A 22,941-nucleotide genomic window follows, 5' to 3' on the forward strand; every position below is an offset into this window, starting at 1 on the left:
GTAGGAGAATTGCTCAAGCTTGCAGAATTGAGGTATGGTAGATGGGTGAAATTCCCAGAGAAGATGAATGAGGAAGACTCCTCCAAAAGCCTTTTTTTGAGGTTTAGTGTTTTCATGTATCTATTAGAAAATATAAAAACTAATCTTCTCCACCTCATGGCCAGTATTTCTTTTTCTATTTTTTTTTTAATTTTATTTATTCCTTTGACAGAGACAGATCAGAAGTAGGCAGAGAGGAAGGCAGAGAGAGGAGGAAGCAGGCTCCCCGCCGAGCAGAGAGCCTGATGCGGGACTCGATCCCAGGACCCTGAGATCATGACCCGAGCTGAAGGCAGAGGCTTTAACCCACTGAGCCACCCAGGCGCCCCATGGCCAGTATTTCTTAATCTTGTGAAATTACTTTTTATTTTTTTTTAAGGCCTAGTTCAAATGTTACATAAGAATTGTTTCCCATGATGGGTGGCAAGAGTGCTCTTTGCATTACCATTTCTGAAGCCCATTTCCATATATAGTTATAAGTAATAATAAATATTTATTATTTATTAATAAATAGTATTTGAATTCTTTTTTAAAAGGTTTTATTTATTTATTTGACACAGAGAGAGAGAGAGAGAGAGAGAACGAGAGAATGAGCGCAAGTACACGTAGGGGGAGCAGCAGGCAGAGGGAGAAGCAGGAAGGAGAAGGAGAAGCAGGCTCCCTGCTGAGCAAGGAGCTCAATGTGGGTATCCCAGGACCCTGGGATCATGACCTGGGCTGGGAGGCAGATGTTTAATGACTGAGCCACCTAGACTCCTGTATTTGAATTCTTTCCTTCCTTCTTTCTTTTTTTTTTTTTTTTTTTAAAGATTTTATTATTTATTTGACAGAGAGAGAGAGAGAGCGCGTACAAGAAGGTGGAGCAGCAGGCAGAGGGAGAGGTTGCAGGCTCCTTGCGTAGCAAGGAGCCTGATGTGGGGCTTGATCCCAAGGTACTGGGATCATGACTTGAGCCAGAGGCATTCACTTAACTAACAGAGCCACCCAGGCACCTTGTATAATTTCTAATAAATATTTGAATGAATGAAGTTCAAATGAGAATGTATATTTGAAAAGATTTTGAAAATGTACCTATGTGTGTATGGACTTGTGGAAGACAATTTTACTAAAGTCTTTTACTGATTTTCAAAATATATTCTCTTTTTTGCTTTTAAGTAGAAAATCTTATATTGACTTATGGATAAAACTGAAATGGTTTTAAGTTGTAAGGTCTAGGTTAGTGAATGTATACTGGCTTATGAAATAGCAAATTTTTAAAATATTTTAAATTTTTAATAAATTTTCTTTATTTTTATCATCTCTTTTTTATTAAAGTATAGGAAGAGGCTAATGGTTACTCTAAGTCTACTGTGGTTTGATTTAAGTGGGAATCAACAAATAGCAATAATCCATTGCTTGAACTTATGTTTTTAATATCCCCAAAATATGTTTTTAAATTCTTCAGGTTAACTAATTTTCTTTTCTTAACATTCTAGCTCTCTATCAATATCAGCTTACATCACTGAAGAGATAATTTTGAAGACATGTTTTGCTGAAAAGACAACTGAGAAAAATTTCACGAATGGGATGAACACGCTTCAGTTAACTGACTACCTGCTGCAATTTGAATGTTAGCAGTTACCCACCTGGTACAGTTAATCTAGTGATGTACCTATTCTCACAATACCCTTTTTCATTGTGCTTGTCTTGATTAAAGAATTCAAAGTGGAGTACCGCAAACTTGATATGGATAATAAAAAGAAAGACAAGGACAAATCAGATGATAGAATGGCACGACCTAGTGGTCGGTCGGGACACAACACTCGAGGAACTGGGTCTTCATCCTCTGGAGTTTTAATGGTTGGACCTAACTTTAGAGTTGGAAAAAAAATTGGATGTGGCAATTTTGGAGAATTACGATTAGGTAAGACTATTTTGTTTATTCCATTATGCTGGAAGCTTTTTTTTTTTTTTTTTTTTTTTTAAGCTGAACGTTACTTTCTAATGAAAATGATATTGTTTAGTTGTTTTGTTGTTGTGATAATTTTAAAGAATATAAATGTTGGAAATTTCTTTCATACTTGTATTTTCATTTGTAAGGAGTTCCCTAGTATATGAATGTGTATTCATACATGTATATATAGTATAATATATGAATAGTATGTGAATGTCTGTTTACTTGAGATCACCCATTTGGAATATGAGAAAAAAGAAAGTAAATTAAAAAGACCCAACAAGGTGGGGAAAGAAAAAAGGACCCATAAGGAGCCATTTGTAGTGTATTAAGAATGGTATTTAGGCTCTTTTTTTCATATTTGAAAACATGTAGTAACTGACCCCTTTAGGAGGGTATGTATGGCTTAAAGCCAAGGTAATATACTGAAACTGCGTAAAAATCAGTGAAATTAAGGAGCCTGGGTGGTCCACTTGGTTAAGCATCCAACTCTTGGTTTCTGCTCAGGTTATAATTTCAGGGTTGTGAAATTGAACCCCTGTATTGGGCTCCGCATCCATTGTGGAGTCTGCTTAAGGCTCCCTCTCCCTCTCCACTGCCCTTCCACCCTTCTCTCAAATAAATAAACCTAAAAAAAAAAAAATCAGTGAAATTTACATTGTGATTCTGTCACCACCCCCTCTCTAACCATTTAACCAAGTATATTCCACGTTGGGGCTCTGTAATCTGGATTTTTTTTTTTTTAAGAGACCCAGTGGGAGTGATCGGGCTAGGGAGAGAGAGAATCTTAAGCAGGTACCATGCCTAGCTTGAAGCGCTAGGGGGGTCTTGATCACATGGCCCTGACATTATGACCTATGCTGAAATCAGTGTCCAATGCTTAACTCACTGAGCTACCCAGGCGCCTCAAGAAATCTTTATTCTTACCAAGGGACAGAGAATACTGATTCAGTTTATTTTTGTAATCAGGGTGGTATGGTAAACACTGGTCTAATTAAACTTCCTAACTCTACATTTAAGGCAGTTGAAATTCCGTGAGGGAAGGTTGCCTGCCAGATGTCACACAGCATTTTAATGACAGACTCAGGACCAAAATCTAGGCTTTTAACTGCCAGTAAAGTAGAAATATGGCTATCCTGAATGAAGAGAAATAAGAACAGGGCAGCATGGTTATATGGCTGTTAGTACTGAGGTTGCTCGAGGGCTCTTTGATCACTGGCCCACCAAGAGTGAAAACTTGCCATGTAAAAAGGTAAAACTTAGCTTTACAATATTCCTTAGATACAACCCCACTTATTAGAAATAAATCCAATTGTATGTTTATCTACTCAATTACTTCTTATTTTCATCTTGTAAAACACCCTAATTTGTAGTTAGTCCTTCATTTTAATACTATTCTGTGTTGTTAATGTGCATTAAGTCTTTTCATGAAGCAAGCCAATAAAAGGCAGTGATACACTTGTAAAGAGCTGTGATTGATGTGCCTGGCATACTCTTGCATTTGAGTAGGGACTCACATATTTGAAAGGCTGAATGATTTACACTTCATTTTCTCAAGGATATTGAGTAAGATTTTTTTTTTTAAAGATTGTATTTATTTATTTGACAGATCACAAGTAGGCAGAGAGGCAGGGAAGCAGGCTCCCTGCTGAGCAGAGAGCCTGATGCAGGGCTCTATCCCAGGACCCTGAGATCATGACCTGACCTGAGCCGAAGGCAGAGGCTTAACCCACTGAGCCACGCAAGCACTCCAAGTTAGATATTTTGAAATTCTTAAACTGTTTCTGATTTTAGAATTAGAAAATCGAGGTTATTTACCTGTGTCACTTTTAGCACCCTTCATCCTTCCAAATCTACTTCTTATCTGTCATGTAGGAGGCATGATTTGGCACTAATAATACTGGAAAAATAAAAAAATTGTCCCCTCTATCATGGAAAATATAAGCCAGGGAACTACTTGGGGTTGCAGATTCCTCAACTTTAAAATGGAATTACTCCTACTTCATAGTTTATTGTGGAGATGAAATTTAGATGATAATGTAAAGGACCAGCATTGTACCTGCATATTTTAGGAACACAGTGATTGTTCTGCTTCCTTAAAAGATGGTATCAAGATATTTGTTCTGTTTTGAAATTATATTGATGACATGTTCTATGTATTTTTATTTAAATTTATATGTATAAATTAGCTCTACAGGTGATCATATATACGTATTTGTATTCTTATCTCTTTGTGGCTATGACTGTAGGATTATAGTATATTGGCCATTTTTATTTAAAAGTGGTTTTATGTAATTAATTTCAAAATGACTACGTGTATATGTTTATACGTGTATATGTTTATAAATACATTTATGTGTATGTATACCTCTGTGCGTGTGTGTGTGCGTGTGTGTGTTGGTATACACACACAATGAATCTAGCTGACCCTTTTCACCGGGGCAATATGAGAAACTATGTGTACCATATACTGAACCTGTATATGGTACATATAGTGAAAAAACAGTAAAATACTGCTGAATAATCAGGAATTTTGACACCTTAAAAAAATCTTTCTGCTTGGGGAGAGACTACTCCTGCTGGGGCTAGCCAGTTCCTAGCCATCGCAAAGGACTCAGCTGGGAACATGCCTTTGATCTGCAGAATAACTGGTGCAGAGCTGTACCTCCTTTGTCTGGCCTGTATGTTCTAGGAGGCAGTCTTCATTAATCATCCCATGGCTAGGTGTAAGATGAGAGACCACCTTTATAGCCCAAAGACCCTTAATTATTTGCCACCAGAATTATCCAAACTAGTTAATCCTGAACTGTTGATCCTGCCTTGCCTTGGTTTTCTACAGAAACTCCAATAAAGCCTTTGATCTAAGCTCCCTTTCCTTTGTTTCTGTCCCCTACCACTTGACCAAACTGTGATACTTCTCCTGTGACTTCTTGTCTGTGAGGATAATAAACTTTGTTTTCCTGAGCCTCTTCTATGTCCCCTCTCTTGGCTACCCCTGCCTGCATAAAAGAACACAGAACAAGGTTGTTACATATAGCTCTATGGGATACTATTTCTGAAATAAGTTATTGGAACTTTTGACATAATGAAGTATGCCACAGGAGTTTCAATAACTTCTCTTACTGTTGTTTCTTTTCTTCTATATAGTTGATAATTCTTCTTGTTTGATTGTTTTTAAGAATTGTTTTATTGAAAATTCTGCAGGCCTTATGATAATATTTTGAATAAATAATGCAGATTTGAGTGCATTCATCATTTTTATACTTATTGATTTTTACTGCTACTAACTGAGGCATATTATGGAACTTAACTGAAAAATGTCATAATAAGGAACAGATTGTGATGCTCTAACAAAGAGATCCTGGAATATAGTGGTAGTAAGCAAAATAGGTTTTTGTTGTTTTCTGTAACACAAAGCAGAGGAAGAGCCCTCAGGCCACCAGGGCACCTCTGTATCCTCAGTATATGGCTTCAGTCTCTGTATGTAAGGTGATTGCCCCTTTGGTTGCTTTCTCCCACCAGCCAGCCAGCCAGCCAGCCAGCCAGCAGGAAGAAGAAAATGGGCCAGGAGAACACAAAATCATTCAGGAAGTGAGGAGTGACAAACCTTCTGTCCGCTCATATCTGGAACTTAATCACATGGCCACACCAAGCTGGAAGAAAGGCTGGAAATGTCTCTAGCTGGACTGCCGCTTTAAAATTGAGTCATTCTGTTGTTAGAGAATGGAGCACTTGGATATTGGTGGGCAACTAGTAATTCCTGCTATAAACATATACATAGTTTCTGTAGAACATAGGTTTCTATGTACCCAAGTATCCAAGTACCACCCAACTGGTAAATCCATGTTTTCAAGTTCAGTATAGCACAGAGCTCTACTGGGAATGTCCTTTGAAATGGGATTAAAACATCAGTTAATCGGAACCAGTCTGCTTGGAGCCTTGTCTTAACTGGATTCCCTCTACACATACCACTCCCTCTCTCTCTCTCATACTATACTCACAAAGACATACTTAGCGTGTCATTGTTTGTTCATGCATAAAACAAACATTGATTAAAAGCCAACTGTGAGGCTCTGCCTGTTAGGTAGCACAGATGCATTGGTAGTATTGTCTCAACATTGCTCATGTTTAAAAATATAATCCTCAGAGTTCAATAAAATCTTTTGTGTTCAAAAAAAAGATGATGCTTTAAGGATTTAGTGCTTTCTGCTCTGACCTAAAAGTAGACCTTTGGTTTTATAAATGCCAGTTAAAAAAACAGTACTTGTGGAAGAATTTGGTATATTTTGGTTCTGTGTTCTTTGTATTTAACCTCACTTTTTGTCCCGTGGATATTTTCCCTTGGGTACCTGTGATTAAGCATCACATGCGTAGTTGTGAAAAGATGATAACGTCTTGAGGATATACAAGTTCTCTCTTTGAACTCAAAACAGAATTATTCCTTTGTGAAACATCAGTTCCTCAAGATGAATTCCTCACTGTATCATTAAATGATTTACTCTGTGCTTATTTGAGGAAGCCTGAATTTCATACATACTGTATTCTGGAAGGTATAGCCAAAGGCACTTCTAAATGTTGAACCAAGCGACTGAAAATGTGTTACTTTTTTTTTTGGAATTTTTTGTTTTTTTAAGATGGGATCAGCCAATAACTTGAATGAATGTACACTCTTACTGAGTCCATCCCTGTTCCAGGTCTCATGGCTTTGGAGCCTTATGCTATTTATTTAGCATGGGTACAAATGCTTTAAAAAAAAAGAAATCTCTTTTTTTGTCATTCACTTTTATTAAAATAAGGACAAAATTCAGATGTTTGTTATCGTATTTGTATGAACAAACACTGCTTTGGGTATCTGACACTGAAATTGTGCCTAGTTTTACTGCCACTCATTAGTTACTGTTGAAAAGGAAGTTAGAGGTATTATGCTAGAAAATCCCATGTGTGAACATTGATGATTGCCTGTTCTCTGTTCAGCAGCCATGTAAGCAGGGCCGGTTACTATCAAAATTAAAAAAAAAAAAAAAGCTATCATTTTTCTGCATTTCTTATTATAGAAATAAGACACGCTTATTGAAACAGTGCTGGAAATTCAGAAGTCACCTTTTTTTAAAAAATTCTTTTTACTGTACTTGTGAAGGAACTTTAATTTATGTATCAAAGGTATTAAATCTTTATTTTGGTTTGTTACTTGCCTGTTCTTTGTATATGGTAAAATTTTTTCGACATACAGAGGTTAACATGTTTTATGCTTTCCAGTCTGTATAAAATCTTAACTTTTTCTACCTTTTAAAAATGCTCAGAAAGACTCCTATATATTGGGTAATTTTTTTTTCTCATTTTATAATCTATATCTACATTTTAAAATATTCAGAATTTAATGTGGTCATAAGCTAAGATGTTAAAAACCCTTGTTCCCCTCGAAGTAGTTAACTAGTTTGTCAAAGGCAATTATTGAATAATGTTTCTTTCTTTGTTTCATTTTTAATATATTCCAGGTTTTTTCTGGGTTAATGTATTTACTGGATTACATCTGAGCTCTAATGAGAACACATTTCATAATAATGAAGGATTTAAAATGAGCTGGTGACTGGAAAAGGAATTTTGTATTCTTTTTATATAGGCATTCTGGTTTTGACATTTATTTTAGCATGTGTTTGACTATTGATTGACTTTCTGAGTTGTGTGCAGTGTTCCAGCAAAATAATAATCTTTCCATTTTTGTAAGTGGGCTAATGTATTTATTAGTATCACCTTCTACTCTGAATCCAGGTGAAATGCTAAATACGTCATTGAATCGATAAATGTTAAGATTTCCTTGTCATTGAGGTTTTTGCTAAAACAGTTGGATGTGAAGACCTTTGCTTTAAAGATTTTTTTGAGAGAGAGAGAGAGAGAGAGAGAGAGAATGCTTGTGCATGCACAGGAGGGTGCGGGATAGGGAGAATATCAAGGATATGGCCCGCTGAGCGAGGAGCCCAAGATCACAGGACCCTCAAGAGTTGGATGCTTACCCAACTAAGCCACCCCGGTGCCCCCCCTTTGCTTTATGTAACTAGATTATGTGCTTTTTTTTTTTTTCCCCACCCAGAGTAGAGTTTTACATAATATATCTCTAAGAATTAATTACTGGTAGAATCTGACATTTTTTCTTTCTTTTTCAAGGGAAAAATTTATATACAAATGAATATGTGGCAATTAAACTGGTAAGTTCACCTTTCTAATTTTCCTGTTTTGTCTTTGATGACTAGTTTATATTTTACTTACTTTTCTGTTTTCATATCATTTGTAATTTGAATGTTTCCTGGGAAAATGATATGCATAACTGAATTTTCTGTCATTAAGCTGCAGGCATAAGCATGCCCCTCAAGTATGTGATAATGTATAGATGTCTGTGTTTCTATGCCACGAGAACACAGACCCTTTATTTTGATAGCAATTTAGAATTTCATTTTCGAGTTTTGGCACAGTTTTTCATTTAAAGAACCTGGCACATTGGCATTTTTAACTGTTGAAAAACTAGAAAACGAAATTTCTCTTAATGAGTCAAGCATTTGGACAGAAGTGTCCTTAGTATTCAGGATTACATTCTTTGAAAATATATTTCCAGGTAGTTTCCAAAATCTCTTTTTCTACCAATCTTTTCTGTATGGTAATACTGGCTCTTGTTTGACCTTCAGGGGTTCAGAAATTATTGATGTGAGTGGAGGATAGCAGGGAAAGCAAAGTCCCATGGGACCTTTCTGTAGTCCTAACTCTGCCAACTATGACAGCTGTGAGGCAGCTCTTCTCTGGAGGAATTGGGATCTGGGAATTTTTATGAGACCCAACTTTCTTCAGGCACAACTTTTCTCTCTGGCTTGCCAGCCAGATTTCCCTGAGGTTAAGCTTGAGCGGCTTGGTTTTTCCAGTCCTCTTGCCATTGTCAATCTTGCTTCTGCCAAAAGAACCACTGTTACAGGGTAATGTGAGATTAATATATAAGGAGAGACTATCAGAAGAAGAGGCAGCAGAGAAATAGAAAATCTTTGGAGATAAGATAGAAAACTTGTACTACTTAATTTTAAGTGTCTCTGTGATTGTAGACGAACTTTGGCTATAACAAGGCTGTTTATTTTTGCGGGGAAGTAAAGATGCACAATAGGGTTCTGATTCCACCAGGAGAGACTGGCTGGCTGACATGTGCTTTGGTACTGGCTTTTGCCTAGATGAGTTCACCTTAGTGTTAAGGTCTCTCTTTGGCTTTATGGTAACAAATCTAGTTAGGTCATCTGTTAAGCTTGTCATTGGCAACTAAAAGTGGATTTACATTAACCATCAGTTCACACCATCAGTCAAGCTCTCAGAGATATAAATATTTGGAAGAATTAACTTCTAATTTAAAGTGAGGTATTTTACTATTATTAACACGCCCCAAATCCACAAATCATTGTAAACATGTTTGCTTTCTGTAGGCTGATCTGCATAGAAAGCAAGTTAAAATGACAAGATTCTCTTCTGATCATGAAATCCAAACAAGGGACAAGAGTTTGTATGAATCACAGAGGGAGGCTGAGGTTGCAGGCATTGGACAGTGTCTAAAAGAGCATTGCTGACTTTCATGTCTTTGGAATTCTTCCTTTTTCCATGTTCTAGGCCAGCAACCTAGGATCTAGACATTGTGTGGTGTTGGGAGTGGGGGTGGCACGCAAGGATAGGAATGTGGCAACACCCATATTCGGTGTTATTGCTCTAGCAGCCAGTAGTGAGCAGCTCCCAGGAGCTGTGATGGTGAACTGATAACGCTGTGGCGCATCAACCACGGTGTCAAAGCAGGAGCCACTCTTCTAGGCTCACCTGCCCTTGTCTGTTTCAGGCATTAATTGGTAACTCTTAGATCTTGTTACTCTCAGATTCCGGACTTGTTTACCCTGCTTGCTCCATTGACGCCTTAGTAAACATTTAGTATGTCATCTCTCAGTCTTACATATACACATGTGTGTACAACTCTTTTTAGTTTTATCTTTATTATGTCTCACTATGCCCTTAGTTATTATTTTCCTTTTATTTTTTGAACAATCTCCCTCTGCTCTGATTTGCCCCTTTTTATAAAGCACATTGCTCAATGCTACGTATAATAATTGTGGTTTCCTTGTGAAACTGGCAATTTCTTTGGATCTGTGTCTAATACTTTGAGGCTTAAGTATGGTATAGAGGCACCTTTGCCTTGAATTCACCCAAAAAATAGATTGGTAGGACAGGAAAATAGCTTGGTAGGACAGAAGGCATTTCACATAAACTACTGGACCATCATTTGGTACTTAGTTTATTAAATATTTTTATATACAAAATATATATATTTTGTATATCTTATATACGAAATATATATTTTGTTCAGGACCCGCCTTAAAAGCAATCACTTGAAAATATTATGTTTGTCTACCTTCAGTGCCATCTGATTTCTATTTTTTGGTTACAAATAGGGGCATTTTGATAATAGTGGTGTTCAGAGAGCAGATTTCAGTGACTACTTTCAGTTCTATCTCTTAGAAAGGTTTTCACATTTTCTTAATGTTATCCTAGTTCAGATTGGTAGTTTGTTTCTGGGTAATTTGTTAATCTGACCTCAGCTGGTACCCTCATCTGTTGTTGTTTGCATTCATCTAATAACCTGGTGTTCATGAATAATGAAAATGTCAGCCTGTTAAACTTTTGTTATATGATGGTGTAATAAAATTTTACTGCTAGTAAAGTACTGGAATCAAGCTGAACTGACTTACCTAAATTAGATGGGAGTTTCTGTTTTTATCTAGGGAGTTTTAGTGAGTGAGTAAGTTGCGTATTTAATTTCACTGGTGATTGCATCTTTCATTACATTTTATGGTTACATACTTCTGTAGAGTTAAGTGAAGAATTTATAGGTATTACAGCACTCACTATATGGAAGGCACTGTTTTAAGTCATGTATGTAAATGTATATATATATATATATATATATATATAAAATATAAACAGTTAATGAATGTGTATATAATGATGAGGATAAAGTTTTATCCCTCTTTAGTAGAGGAGGAAACTGAGAAGTACAAAAAGGTTAAGTAATTTGCCAAAACCACTCAGCTAGTACATAGCAAATTTAGGATTCAAACTCAGAACAGTGAGGTTTTAGTGTCTGTTCTTTTAACTATTCTGTCCTGCCTCTCGGGAGCTAAGTTCATTGTTTTCTCTCACAATTATGTTTATGACTGTAATTGTTCCCCTGGGATTTTACTCACTTCTTATCTGAAGTCTTTGTCATGGGTTAGAGTTTTCATTATGATAGGTCTTGGTATAGATTTGTTTTTAGTTCTTTTGTTTGGGATCTATATTCCTCCTGAGTCTGTGGTTTGTTGTCTTTAATTGGTTCTTGAAGATTCATAGCAATTACTTCTTCAGTTGTTGCTTCTGCTCACTTCTTTTCCTCCTGTTGTCCTGGGACGCTTATCAAATGTCTATTAGACTTTCTCTGTGTATTGTCTGATCTTTTTTCCCCCTATGTTTTCCATTTTTTTCTTTCATAATGCATTCATTCCGTATAACTTCTTTAGAGGCATTCTCTAAATGAGAATCATTTAGAGTTCTGTGGACATTCTTCCATATATCTTCCAGTTTCCATATTCTCTCTTCTGTTGTGTTAACTTGTTGGCACACTGAGTTTGCAAGTTCACTTATAGAAGTCTTAAAAAAAATTTGAAGTTCTGTTGGTTTTGTTTAAATATTGTTACATTGTTATACTTTCCTACTGGATCTTATACAGATTGCCTGTTACTTTGTTAAATAGTTAACTGCTTTCTATAGATATTTTCACGCACTTATTGCTTATTACTTATATCTAGAGTGTCTTTTGCTTTTGTTTATGTTGTTTCTCTCTCTGTGTATATAACTCTTAAAAACATTATGTTGAGTGAAAAAAGCCAGCCACACACATATAGAACATAGACTGTGTAATGTCATTTATATGAAATCCAACAACAGGTGAAACTCATCCAAAGGTGATAAAAGTCAACAAGTAACCACCTCTGAGGGAAGGATGATGGAAATGTTCTAAAGGTTTTTTGAGGTGGTGGTTGTGGGAGTATATATGTAGTTACCTAAACTCATGGGTATAATACTTAACAAACTCTGTGTTTTATTGTAAGCTATACCCTAGTTAAAATTAAAAAAAAAAATCTTGCTTCTGTCAAAGTTTTCTTCTTTGTTCTTTCTCACTTGTCTGTGACTTCCCTTTAACCTAGAACCTTTACATGAGAAATACACAGTTCAGGGGTCACTTCTTGGGAATGGGAGAAAAAGAGTAAGAGCCACCATTTTCCCTAGTCATGAATGTTTGGAGTATAATTTTCTTCAGGGTCAAAGAGTCAGACATATAGATTTCCTTATTGCTTCTGCTTCTTCTATTAGCCCGTTGACATTATGTACATTTATGGTATCAGTTGTTTTTACTTAAATGTAAAGTTGATTTTTATTTGGATCTAACCTTAGGGAAAGATGCCTTCTAGAATATTAAATTATGCAAGAGTTGACACCAAGGTTTATAACATTTGGGATTGGGCCTAGTGATGTTTTAATAATTTAAATATTTTTTTGTTATTTTTGTTTGCTTTTTAATTAGGAGCCCATGAAATCCAGAGCACCACAGCTACATTTGGAATACAGATTCTACAAACAGTTAGGATCTGGAGGTAAAGTCGTGTATTATTTTTTACATTTGTAATAAAATGAATTGTTATCATAACATATTTGGTTTCAAAGAATAGTATTTTAAATTTGGTTAAAATGAATAATTTCTTAAGGCTATGCTTATAAGACATTTTTTCACTAGATTCTTAATGTTTTCATTTTATTGTTTTCAAGATTTTATTTATTTATATATCAGAGAGAGAGAGAGAGAGGCAGGCAGAGGGAAAAGTAGGCTCTCTGCTTAGCAGGGAGCCTGATAGGGGACTTGATTCCAGGACCCTGGGATCATGACCTGAGCTGAAGGCAGTTGCTTAACCAATGGAACCACTCAGGCGCCCCTCCTTTTATTTTAATTATGACAGTTTTGGGAGCTTACTGCATTGCTGCTAATATAAATAGAGAACATTGTGAAAAAAATTTAGTGTGAGAATACAAGATGCATATGACTTCTATAGCCTTAGCCTTTTTGGTGGTATTATAGTTGTTGAAATGACCTATGACATAGTGGTAGGCTGAAAAATGGCCCCGTAAAAGATACCTATATCATAATCCTTAGAACTTGTAAATTTACCTTTGCAGGTGTGATGAAGTTAAAGATCTTGTGATGGGTAGATTATTCTGGATTATCTGGGTATCCCCTAGATACAAATGTCCTTGTAAAAGAGGGGCAGAGGGGTTTTTTAATACAGCCACAAATGTCCTTGTAAAAGAGGGGTATTTTAATACACAGAAAGGAGAAGGCAAAATGGCTACAAACTCAGAGACTGGAGTGATAGAGCATAAGTAGGGAATGCTCAGTCTTAAAAACCTGGAAGAGGCTTCTAGGATTCTCCCTTTGAACCTTCAGCGGAAACATGCCCCTCCCTGCCAACACCTTGATTTAATCTGATGAGACTGATTTCAGATTTCTGGCCTCCAGATCTGTGACAAAATAAATTGCTGTTTTAAGCAACAATTGTGCAGTAATTTCAGTGACTGTAGGAAGTTAATACAGGTTTTTTTTTTTTTTTAAAGTACAGGTGTATTTTTATGTAAACTCTAAAATTAGTGAGAACGGATATTTTTGGCCATTGGAAAAAAAACTAATGAGAAAATTTCTTATAGTATGTTGCATTGCCTTTATGTGGAAGCCTCTCACAGCTATGCTTTTTGTTTACTTCTGTTCTGCTAACTGTAATGATTTTTTATGTGTAGTTTCTTATCAGGTAGGAATATTTTGTTTCCCCAGGTTTAATAAAATAAAGTTTTTTCATGTGTCTTTTTGTAAGTACATGTTTATATTCTAATTCATAGAATTGAGCACTTAATGCATTATTAATTTGCATATTCTTTTTTTCCTAACAGCATATTTTCCAAATGAGTAGTCACTGTGAGGACAATAAATTGACATTTTGTGTTAATGTTTTTTATCACTGTAGGCTTCTTATAATGCACATCTAAGTCTGATACAGATAGCCCTCCAGGAGTTACCAAAATTATCATTGACAACTGAGATTTAAAGGATAGGGGGAAATAAAACCAATGATATGTGAAATCATACATGTTAGTTAGAAGTAGCAAGTGATAGAAAGCCCTAAGAAACTAAGTTGGGGGGGGGTGGGGAGTTTATTGGCTCATCTCCTGGAAATTCAGAGAAGGGACCTATTTATAAGACATTATTGTATCCAGGATTTCAAATACTGCCATGAGGGCATGAGGGACATTCTTGAATTTGTTTCTGTGCTCTGCCTCTATGTGTGTGTGTGTGTGTGTGTGTGTGTGTGTGTAAGTGTGTAAGCTTCATTTTCTGGTTGGCCCTTTTTATGAGATGGCAGAGGTGGTTACCAGTAGCCGAACTTAGCAATTATAATGTCATTTCTTCTCTTTTCTTTTCAAATATTTTATTTATTTGACAGAGAGAGAAAGAGAGAGGGAGAGAGTGAGCATAAGCAGGGTGAGTGGCAGAGGGAGAGAGAGAAGCAGGCTTCCTGCTGAGCAGGGAACCTGGTGTGGGACTCCATCTCAGGACTTCAGAATCATGATCTGAGCCAAAGGCAGTGCTTAGCTGAGTGAGCCACCGAGGCATCCCTATAATGTCATGTCTTTCCCGAAAATTCTTGCAAAAGTTCTAGGACCAAATCTTACTGTATTATTTTATGTCCCATGACTTTCCTTGTTTTTATTGCTTTGAATTTGATTGCCGAAACTTAGGTCTTTTGCTCATCTTAGTAGCTACCTGAAACTCCGGGACTGAGAATGGGGTAAGGTGGTTGCCTATTGGGAAACTGAGGTGTTAATCAGAAGGAAGATTGGATGCTGGGGAGATTTAAAGACAACAGATCAATCATTACTTACATAGTAAAGCTATCATTTCAAAAAATCTGGTTGAACACTTTAATTAGAGAAGAATGAATAAGTCAGTTTAGAGTTTAGGGAGTCATTGAATTAAACATCAAAGGTACACTTAATTTTATTATTGTATTCTTTGCCTTTTTTAACTTTTAAACTTTATGTCAGAGTAATAATAGAAATGAAGGCTACGTCTTTATCCTTGAATGCCATAGGACTGCAAGTAACAGGGCCCACCATGTAGAAGACACTCCATATATATCAGGTGATCCCCCTGTGCTCTGTGGCATAGCATTTACACAGATTGAAATATGAATGGTATTGCATGAAGCTTTCAAGTGTGAATAGTTTTGAGTATTTTATGTGAATCATGTCAGTTTAGGTTACTACATAGTTTTTTAAATCAAACATGAATTTTGGAAACATTTGTGAGTGCCCATGTCATCTATGTAGAAAAGACTTTAGTTGTTTGGGGAGGGACTGATGATTTTTTTTTTTTTTTAAAGATTTTATTTATTTATTTGACAGAGAGAAATCACAAGTAGATGGAGAGGCAGGCAGAGAGAGAGAGAGAGAGAGGGAAGCAGGCTCCCTGCCGAGCAGAGAGCCCGATGCGGGACTCGATCCCAGGACCCTGAGATCATGACCTGAGCCGAAAGCAGTGGCTTAACCCACTGAGCCACCCAGGCGCCCCGGGACTGATGATTTTTAAAATAGTTTGATTTTGGGGATGCTGGCTGGTTCAGTCAGTAGAGCATGTGACTCTTGATCTCAAGGTTCTGAGTTCAAGCCCCACAGTCAGAATGGAGCCTGCTTAAAAAAAAAAAAAAAAAAAAGATGGATTTTGGAATTGATACTTGAAAGGATTCTATTTTCAGAGTACTCTTAGTCATAAATGAGCCATTCAAAGTAATTTAGCTTTAACTCTCTTAAGGTACTTTAAGTTTTATTTAAGTAGCAGTTTGCTTGTTAGTGTTCCCTTTAAAAATAGGTATAGTTAATCAATAGCTACACTATTTAACAAACCCCTAAAACTCAACCACGAGAAAACAGGCAGTCCACTTCAAAAGTGGGCAAAGGGTTTGAGTAGACTTTTCTCCAAATATATGCAGATGGCCAATAAGCACCTGAAAGGATGCTCAGTATTAGTCATCATTAGGGAAATGTAAATCAAAACTACAGAGATACACCACTTCATACCCATAGATTGGCTGTTTTCAGACAAATGAAAAACAGCAGCAACCAGTCAACAAGTGTTGCTATGAATGTGGAAAAATAAAAATCTTGGTGCATTGCTGAGGGCACAGTAAAATGGTACAGCTGCAGATGTGTGGAAAACAGTTCCTCCAAAAAAAAAAAAATCAAACCTATAATTACCATTTGATGCAGCAATCCCACTTATTATCTGTACCAAAGATTGCCTGCTAACAGATATCCAAACAGCTATGTTCAGAGCAGCATGATTTGCAGTAAAAAGTGGAAACAACCTAAGTGTCCATCAGTGGATGAACAGATAAACAATGCGATCTATACATACAATGAAATATTCAGTCTTTTTTCTTAAGATTTTATTTATTTATTTATTTAGAGAACACAAGAAAGGGGAGGGTCAGAGGGAGAAGCATACTCCCTGCCGAGCGGGGAGCCAGATGTTGGGCTTGATCCTGGGACTCCAGATGCTTAACTGACTGAGTCACCCAGGTACCCTGAAATATTACTCAGTCTTAAAGAAGAAGGGAAGTTTGGACACATGGTACAATATAGGTGAGCCTTGGGGACATTTTGCTAACTAAAATAAGCCTGTCACAGTAGGACAAATACTATATAATTCCACTTATTTGAGGTACCGAGAGTAGTCAGATTTACAGAGACAGGCAGCAGAATGGTGGTTGCCAGGGCCTGAGGGGATAGGGAAATGGGAAAATATTATTTCTTGGATATGGAGTTTCAGTATGAAGTGATGAAAGCGTTCTGGAGTTGAGTTGTGGTGCCGGGTGCACAGCAGTGTGAATATTTGCCTCGTGCCATTGATCTGCACACGGACAGATGATTAAAATAACACATTTTCTATCATGTATGCCTGACCACAGTAAAAACAAAAATTAAGAGATGGATTTATTTTGGGGTGCCTGGGTGGCTCAGTCATTAATCATCTGACTTCAGCTCAGGTTATGATCCCAGAGTTCTGGGATCAAGTCCCGCCTTGGGTTTCTTGCTCAGTGGGGAGTCTGCTTCTCCCTCTCCCTCTGCCTGCCGCTCTGCCTACTTGTGCTCTATCAAGTAAATAAATTTAAAAAAATTTTTAAAAACAGATTTGAAAAGATTTAGAATTATTTATTGAACTGTCTCTGAAAACATACATAATTTCTCTAGTTCTGCCTGTCTGGGTTTTGAACCTCCAGTAAGTCCTTATGTCTCTTGTTCTCTTTCTCTAACTGCCCAGTTTTTTCCGTTTTCTCTCTCATTTGTTCACTGAATCTGTTTTTTACAGACAGTGGGACTGTTTAGCTTTAGTGCTTAGATGAGGGATTGGCTCTCTCTTACTACTTAGCTTTCCATAGGATTATAATAATATTGTGTTTGATACCATGATCACGTTCTGTGATAGCGAAGATGTGATATATTGAATAGTCTTGTTTTGTCATATCCAGTCAGCATTTACTGAGTCAAAGAAGATCTAGATTTGGGAGTCATTAGCACATAGGTGGTTTCTAAGACGAAGGGAATGGCTGGGATCCCCCAGGGGAGAGTAGAGTGTGACTTGAGAAGAGGAACAGAGATAAAACCACACTGACCTTGGCGTTGGGCACGAATGACTTCGTCAGTAACAGGAATCACGACAGCAGTAGTTACACAAGTGAAGGGACGTTTTGTGAGGAAAAATAAACAAGGAATTCTCAGGTAGACAGACCATTGTAGGTTTGATATAGTTGCTCAAAAGTGAGGCATCGGCTCCCTTTAGCTTCCTCCTCCTGTTTTTCATGTGGCTTTCATCTTAAGATCTTAAATTTTTTGAAACTGGAGGAGGGAGAAAAAGATGAAATTGGTGTCTAAATAAGGATAACTTCCAATTCTGTTTTTTTTTTTTTTAAGATTTTATTTATTTATTTGACAGAGATCACAAGTAGGCAGAGAGGCAGGCAGAGAGAGAAGGGGTGGGGGGAGCAGGCTCCCTGCCGAGCAAAGAGCCCCATGTGAGGCTCCATCCCATGGTGCTGGGATCATGACCTGAGCCGAAAGCAGAGGCTTTAACCCACTGAGCCACCCAGGTGCTCCGTGACTTCCAATTCTTTACCTCTTGCCTCCATTCTTAAAATTTAGTTATTCATTTTTGTCCCTAGTGGAATTGAGAAATTCTGTATACTTAGAATTTTGCTCCCTCCCTTCTTTTCTCCTTACCTTTTCAGTGATTTTTTTCTCTTCTCAAAGGCCTGTTTGCTTTTTTTGGATTATCTTTTGATTTTGGCCAGTTAGGATGAACACAGGGTTCTGTCCTACCATTTAGAATAAAATTTCTTTGTCTTTCTGGGAACTCACTTTTCTGGTTGCTCTCAATTTACTGTTCCTTGAAAAGATGTTTGTATTTTCATCTGTATGTATTCTCCTTTGGGAATGTCTTTCTTTCTCAACAAATTTGTTTCTTCAGGCCCTAGCTAAATATCACCTCTTTTGCAATGCATTTCCTGACATTGTTTTCCACTCTCTACAAAAATGCTTCTTCTTTGACCTGACATTAGTATGAATATATCTTTGCTTTTCATGTATCATACTATATTTCATTATTGTTTGCTTATGTTTTTCCCCTCCACTAACAGTTGAACTCTTTGAGGCAAATAAAATGATATATTTGCCTTTTTATCCTTGAAACTGAGCAGAATGCTTGACAATTGTAGTTCCTTGGTAGATGATTGAACTGATAAATTCTTAAATGAGAGGGACTGTTTTCTTTTACTAGATGTGAAGTTGTGATATAGAATTCCCAGAATTTCCTGTAGTGTTTTTTTAAAACTTCTGTGATGGGTTTTGAAAGTTTGATATATCAGTATTATAAAGATTGTTATAGTATTATAATTTTAATTTATTTCATTTCTGACACAGAAGCATAGCTGTACCATTTCAAAAATTTTATTTGTTTTAACTTATTTCATTTGTGTATTATTCTCTAATTAGGCAAATTTAATTCCTCATTTTAGGAATCTGGAAGTAGAAGGAAAAAAAAATCAATGATAAGTATTTTTTGAAATAATGGAAATGATAAACCTAGGAGATAGCCAGATAGTTATCTAATTAACTGAACTGTACAGTTCAGCCATCTAAAAATAATAACTTTGTAGAGAAGATAGGGTTTAATTATTAGAATAATGTGGTTTTTTATTTACTTGAATTGTTGATACTTGATGAGAGTGCAGGGACTATGCTTTGAAATTTATGGGGTAATTTTCTCTGAAGATCAGTGATTCTGAGTATTGTTTCTTTATGTTAATTCTTCACATCAAATGGTTTTCAAAGGCCCCTCTGTTGGGGGCAATTATTTATTCCTCAGAATCTCTTTATTAGCTGATAATCTTTCTCTCAGAGATTAAAACAGCCGTTCTTTGTCATAAATTATTGCTTACCAAAGGAAGTAGAATAATCTTTTTTCTGTTATAAATTACTGTTGTTGGAAATCTGCAGCTATAGGAGTGATATTAAACACCCTGTTTGAGACCATGCATATGTTAAATCATTGTTTCTAAGTCCATGCTTTGGCTTTTTGATATGCTCTGAACTATGTAGTTCTAAACAATAATTTGATAATAGCTGCAGTGGCTCTTTTAGAAATCATACCTATTCGTAGTATTGTCTTTCAGGGGCTGTTAAAAGAGCTCCTCTCCCTGCCTTGTACTGACCCCTCTGCCTTCTTGGTTTGTGTCTTGTTAAAAAGTCAGGATTTAGTTGTTGCCTCTGTGTTTTACAGACGCCTCCATTTTCACATTTTTTCAAGGCAGTTTCGGTATGTTTGCTAGCTGAATGTGTGTTGGTGATTCCATAATGTATGGAAATTTGATCGTACTATTTACTAAAAGAAAGGTTGTAACAGTACAAAGCTTTTAAACCTGGCTATATCCATTTGTTAATATTTGAAGTTTCATTTATTCATAGAGAAGCCTGATTAGAGTTTTTCTGTGTTGAAGAAATTTAAGAAATTCTACTCTTTCCATGTATCTACTCTTTCCGTCTATTTGAGAAAACAGAGAAAATACTGTAAAAACTATTAATGTGAAGTGAATATATTAATTAGGATGTCACCTATTGTATTTTGGTATTAACAAACGTAATAAAGAATATTGTATGGGTGAGCCAGTGGTTAGTGTAGACTTAATCTCAGCTCAGATAACCAACAGTTGATGTAGCAGCTTCTGAGAGTTCCCTTTTCTCTCTTAGCTGAATTGCTTTTAGAAGTCCTCTTAAGTATACATAATATTCCTCATTCCTTATGGAAGCCTCTCTGTATGGGAATTTCTGTCACTTATGGAATGTTGAGCTCTTAATACATAAGTATGTTAAGTATTTTGATAAAAGTGTACAAAGTTTTTGTGTTGAAGCCCTTATAGTTGATGGAAAATGTATACATTTAAAGAATGCTGTACGTTATCAATATAAGAAGGAAGGGTTAACAGTGGTTTTAGTTTGGTTTATATGGTGCAGATACTAGATTAGTTGTATGTGATGTGGTAATTATAGTATTTTTAGTGAGAAATTAATCACATAAGAATCTTAAATTTAAAAAATACCTTTGAATAGAATAGGACTAAATGGTTATGGATTTAATTTTCTAAAATGCAGCATCATTTTAAAATTTCTCTATGTAATAGTAAAAAGTTTAAGGCTATTAAAAATAGTATGATTTCATACTTTGTTTTAATTTTTGATTTAAATATCAAGTATCCCATTGTGAGAAAAACATTTGCAAACTAGAAGGTTGAGGATAAAAATGATACAGAGGATTTATTTTTTTCCTTAATTAATTAGGCCCAGAGAATAATAACTAAATAATGAATAATAGAACATTACATAATGAATATAATTTTATTTGATATTCATACAATATTCTTTATTCATGTAATATTCAATATTCAATATAATGAACAATACTTATTTGTAGGTGTTGTTATTTTTTTAATGTTCTCTGAAGTTTAGAATAATCTCAAGGTGTAAATAGAATTATCACAGAAAGGACTGTTTTTTGTTTTTCATTTTTTCTTTTTACAATGAGGTGGCTTTATTTCATTTGGGGGTATGGTAGAATTTTATTACTAACTGTGTGGGCTGGAATGTAATGGAACCACTGTTGGCTAAGTCTGGAACTCAGTGCACTTGCTTGTTCACATTAGAGCTTGCTGTACAGCTGGGTCAGCATTTCTCAAACTTTTGGGTATCGGGATCCTTTTTAACTCTTCAAACTTTCTGAAGATCCCAGAGACCTTTTGTTGTGAGTTAGTAGCTATTGATATTTTACCTTATGAGAACTCAAAACAGAAATATAAATATGTTGCTGTATTAATTCATTTTTAAATATCACTGACATTTTACAATTACAACTTACCATATTTTCCAAATCAAAAATATCTGAGAAAAGTGTCCTTATTTTACAAATTTGCAGTTTTTTAATGTGTGGCTTACTAAAAAACACCTATATTCTCCCTTTCTTCTTCTTCGTTGAGTCCATTGCCATATCACATGTCATGTAACCTCTGAAAAATTCGACTTTTCGCTTGTGAGAGGAGAGTGAAAAAGGTAAATGGCATCTTAGTGTTTTTACAAAAATAATTTTGATGTCATTGACCTCCTGAAAGGATCTCATGGGCCACCCCTACCCCCCAACTGTGTATCTCCAGAGCACCTGTTGAGAACTGCTGAGCTGAGAGTGAAAGCATTTATGGTAAAGGTTAAGAGCACCTTAAAGTAAAACTTCCTTGGAAAACAACATACCCTGCGTGATAATTCTGTATAGTATTTCTAGTCAGATTTTAAGTTTTCTTAAGCATATCTGTAGAGTTCAAATTTCCTAATCAGAAAGTTAATGGTTTTGTTCTAATCCTTCCCATAAGAACAATACCAGACCTGAAAAATGGAAAGAAACATCATAATATTATTTCTTTTAAGGATAATGTTTAATTGTCGCCCAACTGAAGTACTTCCACACCTGGCATAAAGTACTAAGCAGTCTTTAAAAGTGTTTGTTAGACCTGATACTGTTCTGTGACTTAAATTAATGAATGTTTTATCACTTAAATAGAAGGCTGAAATAGGAAATGAAGACACTTTGAAGCCATTAAAGTAAGGGGGTTTTTGAGAAAACTGAAACAGTTTTTGTCCCTGTGCTGATCTTTCTATGGCATTATTAATACTCAAAGGTATGTTATGTAAATAGCTTGATTGAATGTGCATGTTAGGTTCACGGTAATTCTCCTGGCTCATGTGAAACAGAGCAGAGCAGATGTACTCTTTTAAAATCAATTTTAGGAGACTAAGGGTGAGATTGTATTTTCAAATAATATATGAATTTTGTATTTTTGCCCACTCTTCAGCTTTTGTTGGGAATAGATACACTTGTCTTGAAGATGAGGGGTGCTAATAAGCAGCCCTGAGAATCAGTGATACTGGAAGTGATCAGAGCTAACTTCCATAAATTCGCATGGATGGCTCTTTATAGTAGTCTCACAAAGAATTTTAGAACAAGTCAAACTGGGTGCAGTGTGAGTTTACAGTTGAAACTTCACTGGTTGTGAGACCAAGTACAAAGCTTGCTCCTGCCTCTTAGTTCATTTGCATTCCTGCAATTAAGTAGCCAGGTACTGTGATCAAGAGGCATGGATAATGATGTAACACCTCATTACTCTTCCTTCTAAGCCTTCTTTCTGCCTTTCTCTTCTCTCTCACCTTCTTTACCTTCATCTCTCCTT

The 22,941-nt window shown here is 36.0% G+C and overlaps 1 protein-coding gene across 6 annotated transcripts in view; it reads left to right on the forward strand.

Annotated features, from left to right (window-relative positions):
* The window catches only part of CSNK1G3 (casein kinase 1 gamma 3), a 111,355-nt gene that overhangs the window by 36,492 nt on the left and 51,922 nt on the right, over window positions 1-22,941 (forward strand). For all 6 annotated transcript variants that reach the window (XM_045081421.1, XM_045081423.1, XM_045081422.1 and 3 more), the window contains exons 2-4: window positions 1,515-1,942; window positions 8,135-8,175; window positions 12,600-12,669. In XM_045081421.1, coding sequence (XP_044937356.1) covers window positions 1,765-1,942; window positions 8,135-8,175; window positions 12,600-12,669 — 289 coding nt within the window. In that variant the 5' untranslated portion in view covers window positions 1,515-1,764. The remainder of the gene's footprint in view (window positions 1-1,514; window positions 1,943-8,134; window positions 8,176-12,599; window positions 12,670-22,941) is intronic.

This window comes from Mustela putorius, unplaced genomic scaffold, assembly GCF_011764305.1.
Source record: "Mustela putorius furo isolate JIRA1106 unplaced genomic scaffold, ASM1176430v1.1 tig00000561_pilon_pilon_pilon, whole genome shotgun sequence".
Taxonomy (NCBI): Eukaryota; Metazoa; Chordata; class Mammalia; order Carnivora; family Mustelidae; genus Mustela; species Mustela putorius.